The sequence below is a fragment of the Vicia villosa genome, unplaced genomic scaffold (genome assembly GCF_029867415.1).
Source record: "Vicia villosa cultivar HV-30 ecotype Madison, WI unplaced genomic scaffold, Vvil1.0 ctg.005138F_1_1, whole genome shotgun sequence".
Taxonomy (NCBI): domain Eukaryota; kingdom Viridiplantae; phylum Streptophyta; class Magnoliopsida; order Fabales; family Fabaceae; genus Vicia; species Vicia villosa.
The window spans coordinates 74,343-92,292 of NW_026706581.1; the positions used below are offsets into that span (position 1 = coordinate 74,343).

General features: G+C 36.1%; 1 protein-coding gene across 1 annotated transcript; it reads left to right on the plus strand.

The window, feature by feature from the left end:
- The first annotated feature begins 5,039 nt into the window (after positions 1 to 5,039).
- On the plus strand, positions 5,040 to 6,194 carry LOC131642504 (uncharacterized). Its single transcript, XM_058912745.1, has 2 exons — positions 5,040 to 5,595; positions 5,806 to 6,194. The coding sequence occupies exons 1-2, from the start codon at positions 5,040 to 5,042 to the stop codon at positions 6,192 to 6,194; spliced, it is 945 nt and encodes a 314-aa protein (XP_058768728.1).
- The last annotated feature ends 11,756 nt before the right edge of the window (positions 6,195 to 17,950 follow it).

Sequence of the window (17,950 nt, forward strand, 5' to 3'; positions counted from 1 at the left end):
GGGTAAACTTTGGTCGGCCATTGTTGCGTTGGGGGTGGTTGATCCGCTGTCGCACGCGGGTCAAAAACGAGTTAATTTGTAAAACTGTAGTAACAACGGTAACGGTAACTCGAGTATCGTCTCTCAAGGATTCTTGAATTATTAATTGAAATCGAAATTGGGGGGGGGGGGGTTGGTTTGGTGGTCGAATTACAGAAAAAGTGCTTAAAATAAATGATTCTGAAAATAAGCTGTTTTTGTAAAAGTGATTATGAAATAAGTCAATCTACCGATCCGGTTCCTACTAATCATCGACTATTATAATTTCACTATCCTAAGCGGATTCCGTTCTCGTTCGATTATAATATGATCAACAAGCGCAACAATATTATACCAATTATATTTCCCGTTTGCCGAATTAAGCATTCGGTTAAGCGATAAGCGGGTTAACGATTAAGCATACGATAAACACGCAGATAAATTGGAAAACATAATCAATCGAACCAAACAATATATATTATGAATATCAAATTAAGCAAAAGATAAACAACATATATAATTGAAGGAAGTTTTATTGCAAAATTATAATAATCTCATAGTTTTTGGAACCTGAATACGGAAGATTGACTCGAAGGGATTAGTTCGCCATGGATCAATTCGTACAAGCTTTTCAAAATTCGTGAATGGTGATGTCTATGCTACAGTCCGCGGCTGCCTAACCTAAGGGGGAAAGAGAATGACCCGTTTTACAATCCAACTGGGTCAAACATACGACCCAGGCCCAAAACCAATTAACCCGAAACTTAACTAAAGCTAGTGCTGCAACTTCAACGCATTTTCTGGCCCTGCTACAGTCCGATTCTGACTTCGACTCCAACATAAGAATTGTAGCTCTTTCTCTTAGCTTTCCGGCGATTATTAGAACGCCTCAATCGGACTCCTGAAACTCCAGATATGATCGTTTCCGTGCAGACTGTTATTGCTGAAAAATTAATACGAAAAACAAATAAGTGCAAAAATAAAATAAAATATAAAAACATATTAAAACATAAAAATAAATAAAACAAACCGAAGAAATGCTTGAGTACAAACATGGAAGAACGTGCATTAAAATGCACTGATCAAATTCCCCCACACTTGAACTTTTGCACTCCGAGCAAAATGAAAGGAAAGCAGAAAAACATCAACAGTTACTCATCCTAGGCTACAGATCTTCTTCGGGTGAGTTTGCATCGACAGGTACTAATCTTGCACACTAAGGACATCGTAAGAACACTAACCACAAATATGCAGACATAAGGCTCCTAAATACACAAACCAATTCAAATCATATTATTATACCATAGCCTAACTTACTCATCCTTTTTGCTCTTTTTCATTCAGGCGCAATCACATTAAGCCCGTTATCTCCACACACTTATAGCAGGACAACCGGTTAGTGACTCTGATCCTTTTGCACGGGGTTCCGGTACTTGCGTGGCATAACCCTTTGCTTACTCAGATGTAGTTGCGGGGGATCGGACCGTAATCCTTCCTACCAAGTTCAGCACCAGAAACCGCTGAACCAACTAACAAAGAGTTTTGAAAACTTTTTTTTTTTAAAGATTACACAACCGTTGGGTTAAGTGACCGGGTGAGGATCACCAAACTTAGAAGGTGTATTACCTTTTTCTTTTCTCTTTTTTTTCTTTTCGGAACATTCACTTATATTCATTGGCTTCCTGCGTAAAGTGTGTGAGAGATGGTGCCGACTGCTGAAATAAACTACTCAAGAGCTGTCAAAGAATGTGAAATTAAGGCTAAAACATAATAACAAATTCAAATCAATTTCCGTATGCAGGAGACTTACGGTGTTAGAACGATACCAATCTTGTGAATTTTTCCCAAGTCTCCGCAAACTCGACTCAAATCAGTCTATAGCTTAAAACTTTCAAAACGATGCATATTTATTTATTTATTTATTTTTAAACTGAAAACAAAACAAGAAAACAAAAGAAAATAAAACAAAGAACAAAAGCAAAGAAAATAAATGATTCCCTCCCCCACACTTAAAACAAGCATTGTCCTCAATGAAAAGAACTCAAATATAAAGTAAAAGTGAGAGAAAGGAAAGAACACACCCGAGTATTCAAGGAGGATATGTGATCGCATAAACAGCCTTTGCTAGTGAAGCCTCTTTTACAATCTCTCCTTCCAAAGTAGGGCTCTCATGGAATAGCCTAATACGGTGTACATTGACCTTGAAATTTATTTTAGTGCCTTCTCCTTTTATTCCAGGATCAAAGAACAATCTCCGAAAAGTAAAAGTGTCGAATCCGCACGTGAAAGTGATGTCATTTATCACAACATCAAAGATCAATGGTTGAAAGGGTTGCCTCACTAATTTTTCTTCATCTGAAAGTGAGATCTTATGCTCATTACATGATGGAATAATATCAAAAATGTCAATCAAAGTCCATCCAATTTCATTTCTATGTTTCTTCAATGATTTCTCTTCATTCTCAAATTCAGTCTTTGATGAATAATTTAAATCTTCAGGAAGTAGTTCAGACTCTAAAGAAGGTGGTTGTTCAACGGATGGTGTGTTTTGGGCAGCCGAGATTTCAAGTTCAACTGCATAAAAAACTTCATCAACAACTTCACCTATAGGAAAAATGTCACCCTGCAAGGCATCATTAATCTCAGCACAAACAACACACACGTTAGTGTCAGTACAATCAGAACATGAGTAAACATCATCAAAATCAGACAGTGATGGAAAATCAGATGAAAGCAAATCATTACGAGTATCATCAACATTTTCAGAAAGCGACTCAATTTGAAAAATAGAATGCTCTTCCAAGGATTGTTGGTTTGATCCTTGAGCTTGCTGCATGGCATTCATCAAAGTGGAAAGCTGTCCAATTTGTGTTTGCAAAGTCTGAAGAGTAGAATCTATTTGTTGTTGATACTGGAGATTATTTATAGGCATTTGCTTAACAAGGTCCTCTAGTGAAGGTCCAGAAGATGCAGAAGTTGTAACTTGGGGAGGGAAGAATCTTTCTAAGAACACTTTTTTGAGATCATTCCAGCTTGTAACAGAGTTCGGCTCAAGGTAGTATAACCAATCTTTTGCAGCACCTTGAAGTGAGAACGGGAAGACTCTCAGCTTGATATGGTCTTCTGTTATTCCTTTAGGTCTCAATAATGTAGAACAAACAATCTGGAATTCCTTTAGATGCTTATGTGGATCCTCACCTGTAAGACCACTAAACCTTGGCAACAAGTGTATTAAACCAGATTTCGATTCAAAGGGAACAACAACATCAGCATATTCAATACATAAACCATTATAATTAACATCAAGCGCAGCTAGCTGCCTTAGTGTTCTTTGATCAACCATATTATCAAAATCAAGTTCAGAAGCAAAATCAATTAAGCAATGCAACAACAAATGCGAAAATGCCAACAATGTCCCATAACAGCCATAAACAAATAGAATGAAGGAACACAATTAAAATAAGTTCAGAAAAATATAAAAACACAAAATTTAATCTAATTAGATGAAATAATAATTTTGAGATTTTTTTTGGATTTTTTCGACTCTATGAAAACAGTAAAAAAATCATTAAAAATAGAAAAACGATGAATTTGACAATTTTGGCTCGAATTACCTTACTCTTCTAGAGTAAGGGAGTATTAATCGCACGATTTTTCTACTTCCAGTAAGCAAAAACTGATTATCGATCGGACTCAATTTCTTCAAAAACTGAATTTTTCGACTCTAAACGCGAATTGGCCAAAACCGTGAAGAAACTACGGCCTAAACGTGAGAACACTAAACCTATGACTCTATTATCAGTTAATAACAACAAGGATCCCCGGCAACGGCGCCAATTTGATCCGCTGTCGCACGCGGGTCAAAAACGAGTTAATTTGTAAAACTGTAGTAACAACGGTAACGGTAACTCGAGTATCGTCTCTCAAGGATTCTTGAATTATTAATTGAAATCGAAATTGGGGGGGGGTTGGTTTGGTGGTCGAATTACAAAAAAAGTGCTTAAAATAAATGATTCTGAAAATAAGCTGTTTTTGTAAAAGTGATTATGAAATAAGTCAATCTACCGATCCGGTTCCTACTAATCATCGACTATTATAATTTCACTATCCTAAGCGGATTCCGTTCTCGTTCGATTATAATATGATCAACAAGCGCAACAATATTATACCAATTATATTTCCCGTTTGCCGAATTAAGCATTCGGTTAAGCGATAAGCGGGTTAACGATTAAGCATACGATAAACACGCAGATAAATTGGAAAACATAATCAATCGAACCAAACAATATATATTATGAATATCAAATTAAGCAAAAGATAAACAACATATATAATTGAAGGAAGTTTTATTGCAAAATTATAATAATCTCATAGTTTTTGGAACCTGAATACGGAAGATTGACTCGAAGGGATTAGTTCGCCATGGATCAATTCGTACAAGCTTTTCAAAATTCGTGAATGGTGATGTCTATGCTACAGTCCGCGGCTGCCTAACCTAAGGGGGAAAGAGAATGACCCGTTTTACAATCCAACTGGGTCAAACATACGACCCAGGCCCAAAACCAATTAACCCGAAACTTAACTAAAGCTAGTGCTGCAACTTCAACGCATTTTCTGGCCCTGCTACAGTCCGATTCTGACTTCGACTCCAACATAAGAATTGTAGCTCTTTCTCTTAGCTTTCCGGCGATTATTAGAACGCCTCAATCAGACTCCTGGAACTCCAGATATGATCGTTTCCGTGCAGACTGTTATTGCTGAAAAATTAATACGAAAAACAAATAAGTGCAAAAATAAAATAAAATATAAAAACATATTAAAACATAAAAATAAATAAAACAAACCGAAGAAATGCTTGAGTACAAACATGGAAGAACGTGCATTAAAATGCACTGATCAGTGGTGGACTCAGAGGGGAGAGAAAAGCTGTTAAGTAGAATAGAGAACCTGGAGAAAGGAGGTGATCGTAAAATGGAGGGTATGAAGGAGTCATCCAACTGTTTGAAATGATAATCGGATCCATGAATATTAGAGGAGGGGGTATCTCTTTGAAAAGAAGGAGAGTGAGTTCTATTATTAAGAAGGGGAAAGTGGATATACTCATGATTCAAGAAACAAAAATTAAATACTTTAAGGATTTTATTGCCAAGAGTTTTTTGAATGGATCAGATATTGGTTTTTCTTTTTCTAATTCCAATGGCGCGTCGGGTGGTTTGCTAACTCTTTGGAAGGCTGAAAAATTGGAGGTTGTGAATAGCTTTAAAGGAGAAGGGTTTCTAGGTATCAAAGTTAAGTGGGAGAATCTTTGGTATTATGTTATAAATGTCTACTCTTCTTGTGATTTGGATAAGAAGAAAATGTTGTGGGACAATTTGTTGAGATTGAATGAGATCTTCAAGGACGGTGAGTGGATTATCGGAGGGGATTTCAACGCCATTAAAAATGATAAAGAAAGGAGGGGGAGGGCGTCCGTAATTAATCAAAATGAAGCGAGACTTTTTGCAGAATTCATTCACAACTCTTCCTTGGTGGATATTCCGTGTAAGGGAAAGAAGTTCACATGGTATAGTGGTGATGGTAAGTCAATGAGTAGAATTGATTGATTTCTTTTATCGGAGGAGGTGGTGGATAGATGGGGAGTAGTTGGTCAATTTATTGGAGAGAGAGATATTTCAGATCATTGGCCAATTTGGTTGGTGGCGGATAAAATTAATTGCGGTCCTAAATTGTTCAAATTCAATAATGAATGGTTCTCTTTGAATTCCTTTTATCCCTTTGTTGAAAAAGAATGGAATAATTTGGAGGTGGGAGGGAGAGGGGATTTTGTCTTGAAAGAGAAGTTGAAACTTCTTAAAGCCAAATTAAAGTGGTGGAATGTAGAGGTGTTTGGGAGTTATGATATGAGAGTGGAAGAAGATGTGAGGAATATAAACATTTATGATGAGATATTGGAGTCGCGTGATGAGGAAGTGATCAAGGATGTGACTAGTAAAAGGAGGGATGCTTCTAGTAGATTTTGGAGGGATTTGCAAATTAAAGAGGACATGCTTCTTCAAAAATCTAGGTTGAAGTGGTTAAAGGAGGGAGATTCTAATAGTGGTTTTTTCCACAAGGTTATTGAGGAACGAAGGAGGATTAATCACATTGGTCCAATTCTTTCTTCGAGAGGTATGTAAGAGTCGGTGGGAGAGGTTAAGGAGGAGGTGTTTAGGCACTTTAATGATAAATTTAAGGAGGTAGAGATGGATAGACCGTTGTTGGACGGGATTCCTTTCAAAAACATTAGCGATTCGGATTCGGCGGTTCTTGAAAGCCCTTTTTGAGAAGAACCGCCGAATCCGAATCGCTAATACATCGATTGTGCGAGAAATGTAAACTACGCTATTTACATGAATTTGACAACATATACACTTATCTATGAATTTAAATTGCAATAAGATAAAGGGAAAATATTTTTGGATTTTTGGATGGTTGATTTTAATTAAAATTAATGCATAATTAATTTAATTAAAAGGTTAAGTATTAGAAATAAAATTTAAAACTAAAAAAAATTAAGCCTAAAAATATGTCCAAATTGTTTGTTAATTAATTTTAAAATAAAATTAAATTTTTTGTGATTTTTGAAATTGTTTTGGAGATTATTAAGTGAATTAATATATAATTATGCAAGTAATTATACACATAAATTAAACTTAAAGAAAAAATATTCTAATTATGTACAAAATTAGTTCATGATATATAAACTTAATTTAATAAAAAGAAAATATTTTATTCTGATTTTTTGATTGGTTGAAAATAATTAAAAAGCAATATTTGAATATATATTAATTAATTAAACCAAATAAATTATTTTTTGAAGAAAGATAAAATATTTTTGTGTCATAAAATAAATTAAAGTTTTATTAACCTAAAATTGAAATTAAAATAATTTTCTGATTTTTAAAACTATTTTTAAATAATTTTAGAAGTTATATTAAAAAAGAAATTAAAAATATTAAAGGAAAGATCCTGTGTGGTAAGGAGCTAAGGCTCCAGGGTGTGCATGCGTGTTTGTGAACATTGGATGTGTTTTTAGTGGAGATCAATGGATCAGATTGGAGAGAACATGGTAAGCTTGTGTGGGCTACACGCGTGTGATCCTCCAGAGTTTGTATAAGTCAAGCTGGGACCCATACGCACGCCTGGACCAATAAGAAGCGGAGAGAGGAAAGTTGAATATTGACGAGCCAATCAGCTTGAGGCGCGTGGAGGTCAACTAGTCCAAGGGACTATTCATCATCGTCCCAAAACCTTTGGCCACGGTTTTTCATGGGTTTTTGGCAACGGTTTTTTTTCAAATCTTCTTTCTTTTAAAACCTGAAAAAACATGAGAATAGATCAACAAGAACAACCCAGATCCACTAAATGGCATGCTGGGAGTTCATTGGTGGTGTTAGTTTATCTTGAAACGGCCTGGTTCAAGAGGTTCGAAGTAACCATCAAAACTTGGTCAAAATGGTGGAACCTCTTTCAGGCACCTAATCTTACATGTTCCACGTTAGACATGTTATATTTTACCTTACAAACACATTAGAATTGTTAGTTCTCATTAAAACTAAGTACACATACAAAAACGAAAATCACATATGTATGAACATGAAGAACAATATACATGTGTTCTGGGTATTGTGGGACTTGATTAAGGTCTCATTCTTACTCTTTGGAGTCCCGTGAGGAGATTAGAATGATTAGAATTGCTTGAATGAGGCTGGAATTTGAAATTCGAATTTGCAAGTTTCTTTGATTTTTTTTGGAATATGGAGTGAGTTTGTGCTATACTCTTAGGATTATTTTGTGTGTGTCCTTGATGCTAAAGCATCCAAGTCATTTATAAGCAAATTTAAGTGTTGAAAACTTAAGCAACCAAGCTCTTGAGTGTCTTTGAATTTTTGAGTTTTTTATTAATAAAAACTTTGAAAATCTTGGCCATGGCTTCAATTTTCTTCACCCCTCTTGCCATAGGTCTTCTGTACCTCTATGCTTCAGAATTTGGATCAAACTTGGTGACTCAAGCTAAAGACAAAGCATTGGATCATTATCTTGGATCATTTCTTTTTTAATTTAACTTTAAATGAAGTAAAATTAAATCAAAAAAGAAATAAAAATGTCATGGACCTAATGTTGGTCGTGGGTGGCCTTAGACACTATTAGGAACATGTTTGGATCACAAATTCTTGAGCCCTTTTGGAAAAAAAACAATTTTGATCAATGTTGGTTTCATGCATTTTCCCAAAAAATGACCAACTTCAACAAGGCATAATTCCCTCAATTTTGATCATATAAAGGAGTTCTTGTACTTTTTAGAAACCTCAAGATGTCCTCTACAAGCCACTTTGGAAGCTTTTTTGCATTTTGAGAATTTATCTTGATGTTATGGGCTTTGACAAAAAACTGCTTCTTGTTGACTTTGAAAATGACCTGTAATGTCTTAGCTCATATTTTCCAAATGGTAAATCCAATGACCATGGGACCAATTTCATTTGAAAGATAATTGAATTTCCTTCAAAATAAGCTTTGGTTGGAATTTTTCGGATGAACGAGGAAAGAGTTATGGCTGGTCAAAGTTCAGTTGACTTTTTAGGAGAAAACCCTAATTTTGAAACATAGAGTTTTGTCGATTTCTGAACTTTTCTTGATGAATTATGATCAACTGTCATACCCCAATTTTTGACCCTAAGATCATATATCATTCATATCCCAATCATTAATCAAGAGCTTCACTTGGAAGTTTTGTTTGTGGTGTTGCACTCACCTCATCAATAAGAGGGACCGTCAAGCACCAATGATTGTTTATCTTGTATGCATATTATACTAACCCAAATACCAAAAATATTGCTTTGTTTCTTTGTAGGCTTTTGTTTTGTAGGTACCAAGCCAAGACATGCAATAAACAAGGCATTTTCCACATTTTGGATTGATGAAATCGATTTCCCTCTCGGGTAAATCGATTTCCCTACAGCAATTTTCAACAAAATCACATTCTGGACAACATGAAATCGATTTCCCTCCTGGGTAAATCGATTTCCCTAGTGTATTTTGCGCCAAATTCTCTTCTGGAACAGAGTGAAATCGATTTCACTCCTGGGGGAAATCGATTTCCTTAAGGCGAAATTCAAAAAAATAGAGAGGGAAGCTTGATTTGATTTTGGCACCTATTTTCTTTGACCATTTTTGCCATTTTACCAATTTTCCACCTCACCAAAATAATTCCCTTCATTAATTCCATTTTAACCTCATTTTACCATTTTTTACCATTTAAATGCCACTTTAATTACCAATTAAACACAAGTTAATTAACCAAGAGCAAATGACCAAATTGCCACTACTCTTGCTCTCATCCTATAAATAGAGGCCACTACTCTCTCATTTCTCAAGCTTGGAGAGCCAAAAAATTGCTTGGAAATTCATTTCTCACCCTTTCCAAAACCCTCACCCAAAGTTCATTTTCATAAGATTAGTGAGATTCACATTGAATCTTGTTAATTTTGAACTAAACCTCCTACATTTCTCTCTTTTGTTTGGTTGTTCATCTCCAAATTTGAAGGATCTATACACTTTGTGCTTGCTCTTGAAGCTACTCCAAGACTTTTGTTCAAGAATTGGTAATTTGCTAGATCCATGATGTAGATCTTTATTGCTTGTGTTCAATGCATCTTTGATGCTATATTGATGATATTTGCTGGTTTTGTGATGGAAATTTCGTGCTCAAGTTGATGTGTGATCATAAGGTGTTTGTATATTTGTTCAAATCAAGTTTCATGCCTTTAAATGATGTTTTTGCTGAAATTTACACTGATGAAATCGATTTCCTGCTGAACGTAACTTGTTTTTTTTGAAAACTGCACTATGGAAATCGATTTCCCCCCTGCATGAAATCGATTTCCTGCTGGCAGAATGTGGTTTTTTGCCTTTTTTATGCTTATTTTGGCTTCCTTCTTCCTCCATTTCATTAATATCATTGGATCTAGGATGTTGATAGGTTTGAAAGGACCAAATCCATAATATTAGATGAATGATATTAATGATAGTGTGAGTTGATTATCTTTTGTGAATTTTATCCTTCTTCCTCCATTTCATTAATATCATTGGATCTAGGATGTTGATAGGTTTGAAATAACCAAATCCATAATATTAGATGAATGATATTAATGATAGTGTGAGTTGATTTTACTTTATGCATTTTATCTTCTTCTTCTCCTTTTTTCTTTTGATCGATGAAAGTCTTAACACTTTGAGAATTCTTATGGATTCTTAGTAAAGACTAGATCGTTACCTATTTTCTTTTCGTGCGGTATTGCTTTCGGAGAATGATCTACATATCATTTCTCTCGCATGCATTAGCACATAAAGTTTTGACCGGCCTCGTTGTAGGGTGATTTCTACATAAATCACTTGGCGATCTGCTTAACATAGCGCAATATTTCGTGTCCCGAATAAAAAAGATCAAATATGGAAGAGAATTGTATGCGGTTGATTTAAGACTTATGGAGGTTTATCGTGTAGTCGCTATGATTTTATCAAGCTTCTGATAAATTTCCATTGAATTTAAATCCAAGAACATCCTTCACTCACCATCGATCTTCATTACTAACTTTGATAACATACTTGACAAGTTTCAAGATGGTTATCTTTAACATCTAACAACTAACTTTAATTTCCGCACTTTACCATACTGTTCTTTATATTTCTCGCTTTATCGCTTTATTTTATCATTTCATCATATTTACATTCCGCTATTTTTCCTTTGTCCATTTGGACATATGTTTATGTTTCCGCTATTTTCTTTTTGTCCACTTGGACCATACTTTACTTTTATGCTAAAAACACTAATAATCAACAAAAATCTAAAAAACTCTTAAGGCTCTTTTGGACTATTGGTTACTATCCTGAGCATTTTGGAGACTCGGACTTATGGACTTAGGACCTCTGGACTCTCATTCTGTTATTACTCTGTGATTGTTCTGTCTGTCTGGCATTGGATTGTTGTCTGTTTATGTGTGCAGGTATTTCCTTGAAAGCCCTTGATGGTTAATTCCAAGGCATTGAGATAAGGATTTTACCCGAAAACAGCCGTTACTCTGCCCGATTTTTGTCAGAATTTTAATGTGCTTAATGCAAAGTGGTGCTAAGACAATAAGTTCATCTGGATCCCCAAGTGATAATGTTGGTTTAGTATTGATATTCCAAAGGAAGGGAAATCTACCTTGACTCACAATGTCAAGTGTTGGCTTCTTATTTCGGTTAGACCGTTCTTTTCCTTAGCTTTTATTTTACGCAATAGGATAGCCTCTTCATCTCCTCCCATTCTTAAATTTTCAAAATCTTCTCCCTTTTTCCAAAACATTCTTATGTTTGCAAACCTTTTCAAAACCTTTTTCTTAAAAAATATCTTTTGCCCTTAGTGGCTTTTTCTTCAAAAGTTTAGACACTGTTAATTGTCGGAACGAGTGGTTATACCCCACGATTTTGAAATTGATTGATATAATGAGATCTTTTCCGCGTGAGAGAGCTAGTGGCATACTCGTCGATTTTATCCGAGTTGGAGCCCTTCTTTCATTTGCGAAGCAAAGAACTCATTTGTTCTCATGCTCAAGATCAATGGCTGAGTATTTCTCTCCGACGACGATAAAGTGTTTATTCGTTTTTAAAACGTTTTTCCCTTTAAGCGGAACTACATTAGCTCTGACTTCTCCATTGCACCGAGGAGGTATGTAGGCACAAAGCTTAACGCTTTGCCGAGCTTATTTTAAAAATAAAACAAACCCGTTTTTTAGCACACACGACACAGATTTTCAAAAAGGTTCCTGTGGAGTACCGCAGATATGAGGGGTGCTTAAAACCTTCCCCTTGTATAATCAACACCCGAACCTGAGTTCTCTTTCTTGTTTTAAAAAAAACAAAACTTTGGGTTTTACGTTCTTTTCCCTTTTCCTTTGAAAAAATAAAGCGCGGTGGCGATTTCAAACGAAATATTGATTCGAGTCAATCCCATGGCTTCGATATCAGATTTTCCCCGCTACAGAAAAAATGGCGACTTCACTGGGGAACCGGTTTTAAGTGTGTTAAGCCTATTTTTGTTTATCTGTGTGTTTTTATTTGTATATAATGTTGTGTGCTTTGTTTGTTTATCTTCTTTTTTTTTTCTTTTTGGTGCTCGATGGTTCCTCTGTGATGAGATAAAGTTCTAACCCGGACTTTGGTGAGTAAATTGAGATAGGAGGTGGTAAGACCAATAGTCGCATGTCAGGAGCAATCCTTACCATGAGCATCATATGGTGGAACCCCAATCAGTGAAGGCCTCATGGAAGGTAGTAGAGGTTGTTACAAACCATCGTGATAACGCTATTACTTTCAATAGTGAGTGTCCGTAGAAGCTGAATGGCCTAGAACCTTTTTAACCCATCTAAGCCTTTTTAGGATGTAGTGCAGAAACAAGATCAAGTACCAATTTGAGCTTGTTGTCATGTGATACTACGCTCAGACGAGGTCTTTTTAGGCATATTATTGGCGCCCATGAGCAATTGTGCGTGCCAGTAATATCCGATAGAAGATTGAAAACTCTGGGAACCTTTGTAGAACCCGATTGGCAGGTACAAAACTCCTTAGAACACACCTTGTGGGATGGGTAGACCCATGGCTCCATGCTCGTGACGTCGAACCTAAGAACCTGGATTGTGTGATTTTGTGTGATTTGATGTGATCTTGTGTGCTCTTGATTGTGGTTGATGCATAAACCATGCATTCATGCATTCATAAAAAATGACATTCACAAATGGTTTTCAAGGAACTTAGAGACTTTCTTTGTAAACATCACAGGTACCATGGATCAAAAGAGAAGCATCAAGAAGTACACTTTCAGGAATTCAAGTGCAAAGGAATTGAAAGAGCTAGCAACTTTGGTTCCTAATATTGACAACTTCAAAAAACCGTTATGGGAAATTGATCTCTATTCTGAAGACCAAAATGGAGAAGTATGATCAGATCCGTCGTCAAGAGGAGTTGCTTCAACAACATGGAGAAAAGCGAAAGAGACAACAAGAAGATTCAGTTGCATGGAAGGAAGTTGCTGATAAGTTGATGGTCGAGAATGCTCATTTGAAGGCCTTTTATGAAGATGAGTTGGAGAAGCTCCGTAGGAAGCTGGAGAGAGGAGTTGGATCTTCGTCAGAAGTGTTCCCTTCTAGTTTCTAGCTTTTCCTTTGTTTTGTAATTTTGGATCTTTGAATCTTTTTGTAAGCTTTTCCATTTCTAATGAAAGAATACTGTTATGTTTTATGTTGTTTTTGTTCATGTTTACAATCAATGTCTTAAAGTTCCTTGAAAACCAATAATAATAAAAATCATTTGCATTGCATTTCATGCATCATTCTGCATTTTGGTCTTGCTTCCGAGAGTATTCCCGAGGTCTTACTCAGTGTTCTTCATAACAGAATCAAGCTGTCTCACCGGTATAACACTCGAGCTAACTGCAAGAAGAAGATGGAAGGTCTTGAACAAGAGAATCGTGAGCTACGTGAAGAGGTTGTTACTTTGAGATCTGGTGTGGATCGTCTCACTGCTCTAGTTGAGACATTGATGGCTACTCAGAATCAGAATCAGAATCAGGTTCCTCCTCCCAATGCCCAAGCTCAGGGTCAGACCACTGTGATTTCTGAAATTGCTGCTACAACAATTCCTGCTGTTCCTGTTGGTGCTACTCAGCAACGTATGCCTAATGGATATCCCTGGGGTATGTCTGTTCCTGAGATGACTCGTCCGTTGACTCCTGTTATGGTCAACACATCTCCTATTGTTCATACTGGTCCTTTTGTCCCAGAGCCCATTTATGATGCTGCTCCAAGTGAAATTCATGACAGAATGGATGGTTTCCAAGATCAGTTTGAAGAATTGCAGAAAGAAATGAAAGCCCTGCGTGGGAAAGAACTGTTTGGAAAGAATGTGCATGATCTTTGCATTGTTCCCAATGTGAAAGTACCTGCTAAGTTCAAGTTGCCTGAATTTGAGAAGTATAAAGGAAATTCCTGCCCTCAGGCACATCTGGTGATGTATGTAAGGAAGATGTCCACTCACACTGATGATCAACGTCTGTTGATCCATTATTTCCAAGACAGTTTGACTGGAGCTGCTTCTAAGTGGTATATGGGCCTTGATAGCACTCATATTCGCACTTTTAATGACTTAGCTGAAGCGTTTGTGAAACAATACAAATATAATGTGGACATGGCTCCTGATAGGGATCAATTGCGAGCTATGATGCAGAAAGAGAAGGAATCTTTCAAGGAATATGCTCAGAGATGAATCTTTTGACAAAATATGGATGTTGACAAAAAACTTCATTTTGACTGTCTGTTGACTTTTCGGTCAAACTGGTCGTCTGTTGACTATTTGAGCTGTTGACTGTGCGTCCGAGCGAATCGAAGTTTGAAAATTTGTCTGGTGGTACTTTGAGACATATGGAGATCCATGAAATCCATTTTGAGGTCTCAAAAACTTGTTCTCCTGAAAAAAAACAAAAAACCCTAGTTAGGGACTGTTTGTGTAGGAGACAGTTAGGCGTACCTGATTTTTGTGCACTGTTGAGTCTCTGCTGATCATGTGATTATCAGAAGACTTCTAGAACAAAAATCTTGGAAATTTGAAATGCAAAAGATTGATTTGACTGATAGTACAAACACGGAGAATCATGCTGTCAGCGGGTTTGACTGTTAATTGGCTGTCTGGGTATTAACGTAACAGTTAAAGTGAAAACTTAACAGTTAAAGTTAATTTGTTTTTGTTTTTGTTGTGTTAATGGTGAAAAATTATTTACATGAGTTGTTAGAAAAACACAAACATAATAAATAAATAAAATATACTGTACGCGAATGAAATTACCGATAATAAAATTGAAAAGGATTTAATGCACAAAAATAAATATTTAACTAGCAATAAACACACATAGTATTATCTCAATAATTAAACGACGGTACAACAGATAGTACAATATTTAATACTGACAGTACAAATATTACATAAAAATATAGCGAACAGTACGACAATATAATGAACGGTACGTTATCTGAAAGCGAAAGATACGACAAACTTTAAGTATGACGATTAAAAACCCATGCTATAAACAACAATATATAGATGTACGGGAGTGAAAGCATCCTAGGTCCGCATTTTTCAGGACTATGTAGACAGAAAAAGGACATGATTACCACAAAAATAGTGATGACCATAAGAAAAAACGTATCCATCCACTTTGCCATTTTTGCCGGGGAGGAAGAGAAAATAATTAGGAGATAGTATGATAGAAATTTGGGAGATGAGTGAAATTTGATGTGAGAATTTATGGAAAAAATGAGGGGTATATATAGAGTGAAAAGAAGGATGGAGACGTTGGGGAATGAAGTGGTACCGTATAAAAAGGAAAGTTTTTGAATGATAGTAGGTTTTGTAAAAAATACATGGTAGGGTTTGAAAAGAAAGATGTATAGAATAAAGTTAGGATTTGATTTGAAAGAAAGAGATTTGAAAAGAAAGAAAGAGATTTGAAAACAATAATATAGTACAAAAATTAGTGGGAAACAAAACCAATAATAATTTAATTGTTACCAGTACAGTTTGAATCCCCGGATTCTGCACTTGCAAAATTTAATTCTGTACCAATCGGGTCAGTATTATTTATCTGAAAATAAATCTCAAATAAACAACATGTGAAGTGATAAACAGTATTTGGCGTTTGTCTAAGAATAAATTCAACAGCGAACCAAAATACCGTATAAAGATATTCTGAAAAAACTGAGTATTCATAAAATCAGGATATTTATGAAATAAAATCCAAGATTATATAAAACTCACAATTTTTAGACATAAGTCCGTTGCCTTCTCTTTGAAAAAAGATGCAGGCAAATTTTGGGGTATAACAGTTGCCCATATTCAATCTTCTTAAACCTGAAGAGACCGACTGGAATCTGAAGGTAGAAGATGATTGAATATTTAGATGCCCTGAAATTTGCACTTACCTCCACCAAAAGTGATGCTAGAATTTGCATTGAATGCGGTCTGAGAAATGTCGTTGGCGGATCAAAACATTACTTGAGATGGGCTTTCAGATGCCATCTAGCGAATGTATTGATGGTTTGTTCATCAGAATGAATCCATTGATTATTTCTTGATGAAGGATTTGAACCTCTGCGTTGACCGTTACGGAACCGTCCGAGGTTACCGCTTTAAATCTTGGAGGTTGATCGTTACAGAACTTTCCAAAGTTTCCGCTTTAGATTTTGAATGTTGATCGTTACAGAACCGTCTGAGGTGTCCGCTTTTAGATCTTGAAGATTGATTGCTTTAAGGAACCGTCTGAGGTATCAACTTAGATCTGAAGGTAGATCATTAAGGAACCGCCTAAGGTATCGACTTAGATCTGAAGGTAGATCATTAAGGAACCGCCCAAGGTATCGACTTAGATCTGAAGGTAGATCATTAAGGAACCGTCCAAGGTATCGACTTAGATCTGAAGGTAGATCATTAAGGAACCGTCCAAGGTATCGACTTAGATCTGAAGGTAGATCATTAAGGAACCGTCCAAGGTATCGACTTAGATCTGAAGGATTTGAAGTTGTTTATTCGACTGTGGTATAGCCTGGAAATGTCAGAATGAGTCACCATTAGACCGTATCTGCTTTGCTTGTTTAGAGTTGATAAGTTGTTTGGAAAGAGAGAACTCTTCAGATTGAATCTTTTGTTCTGAGAGGAGTGCTTGTCTGGACAAAACCCAGGAGAATATTGCATGTGATTGAGAATAACTTGCTGAGGATATTCGTCCACCTGAAAAAAACCAAGTTAGTGACATGCAATGTCATGATGCATGTAATGTATATATTGAGATTTCTCAAACTAAATGAGATCCGTGCATGTTATGTATGCGTTTGTCATGAAAAATTATATGCTATGTATGAATATGCATGTGACGAATGATGTATGGACATGACTTATGCAATTTAGAGCGTATCAAACTTTTGGTTGGGAAAATATATCCCTGCTTGTTATTTCGGAAACGATGGCATTATGACCGTTGATGATCTTTGGTATCTTGTTCGAGTATACTCAGCTGGGGAACTTCCTTACGGACCAGGATGCTCTGTTGAGGGATCTTTGACTACCACTTGGGGATGAAGGTAACTTGAAGGTTCTGATTTTGATGCACCCTGACTGGGAATAAGAGAGATATGTAATCCTCTGATGCACTATTTGATCAAGCATTGGTGTGGAGGATCACACCTTTTAGGGATAGTGATCTTGAACAACCCTGCTGGGGAATAAGGAGTAGTCGTCCGATGTAATATCTATCCAAGCTTGGAGATAAGGCTTCTCGAATCATATTGTTGGAGAGGGAAATCTCATCGAGGATTTTGTTGAGAAACGTATCTCTGTTGGGGAAGCGTTTCTTTTGATGCCCGTACTCAATGTCGGTGATAAAATACTCCGTCGGGGAATTAATTGGGCCTTGCTTATCCGGGGATAACTCCTTGAAGATTGCTCTGTGGGGGAAATTCCCATGTTGCTGGTTTCGGGATGATGTCCAGATGATTGGGACATTACCTGAATGCTATTCCTGTTTTTCTTATAAACATCAATCATATTCAAATGCATATGTTCATTCAAAATTATCATTGGGACGTTTACGCGTTCAAAATAGAAAAAGTGAAAATATTGATTTTGAGCATGAACTGTATTGATTTGAAAGAGAGCCATAATAGGCTAATTAGTACAAGGAGACAAAAAATCCTAGTAGTAGGAAATTGTCATAAAACTTTGAAAAGCACTTATAAAGGGAAATAACTATGTGAAAACAATCCAGTCAAGTTTCAACTCTGCTATTGCCAATCTGTCTTTGAGTATCTCATCC

Bases quoted from the DNA above. Each gene is read 5' to 3' on its own strand.
- LOC131642504 (XM_058912745.1), top strand. From the start codon at position 5,040: ATGAATATTAGAGGAGGGGGTATCTCTTTGAAAAGAAGGAGAGTGAGT. The intron at 5,596-5,805 runs GTAAGTCAATGA...TTGTTGAAAAAG, and splicing joins CACATGGTATAGTGGTGATG to AATGGAATAATTTGGAGGTG.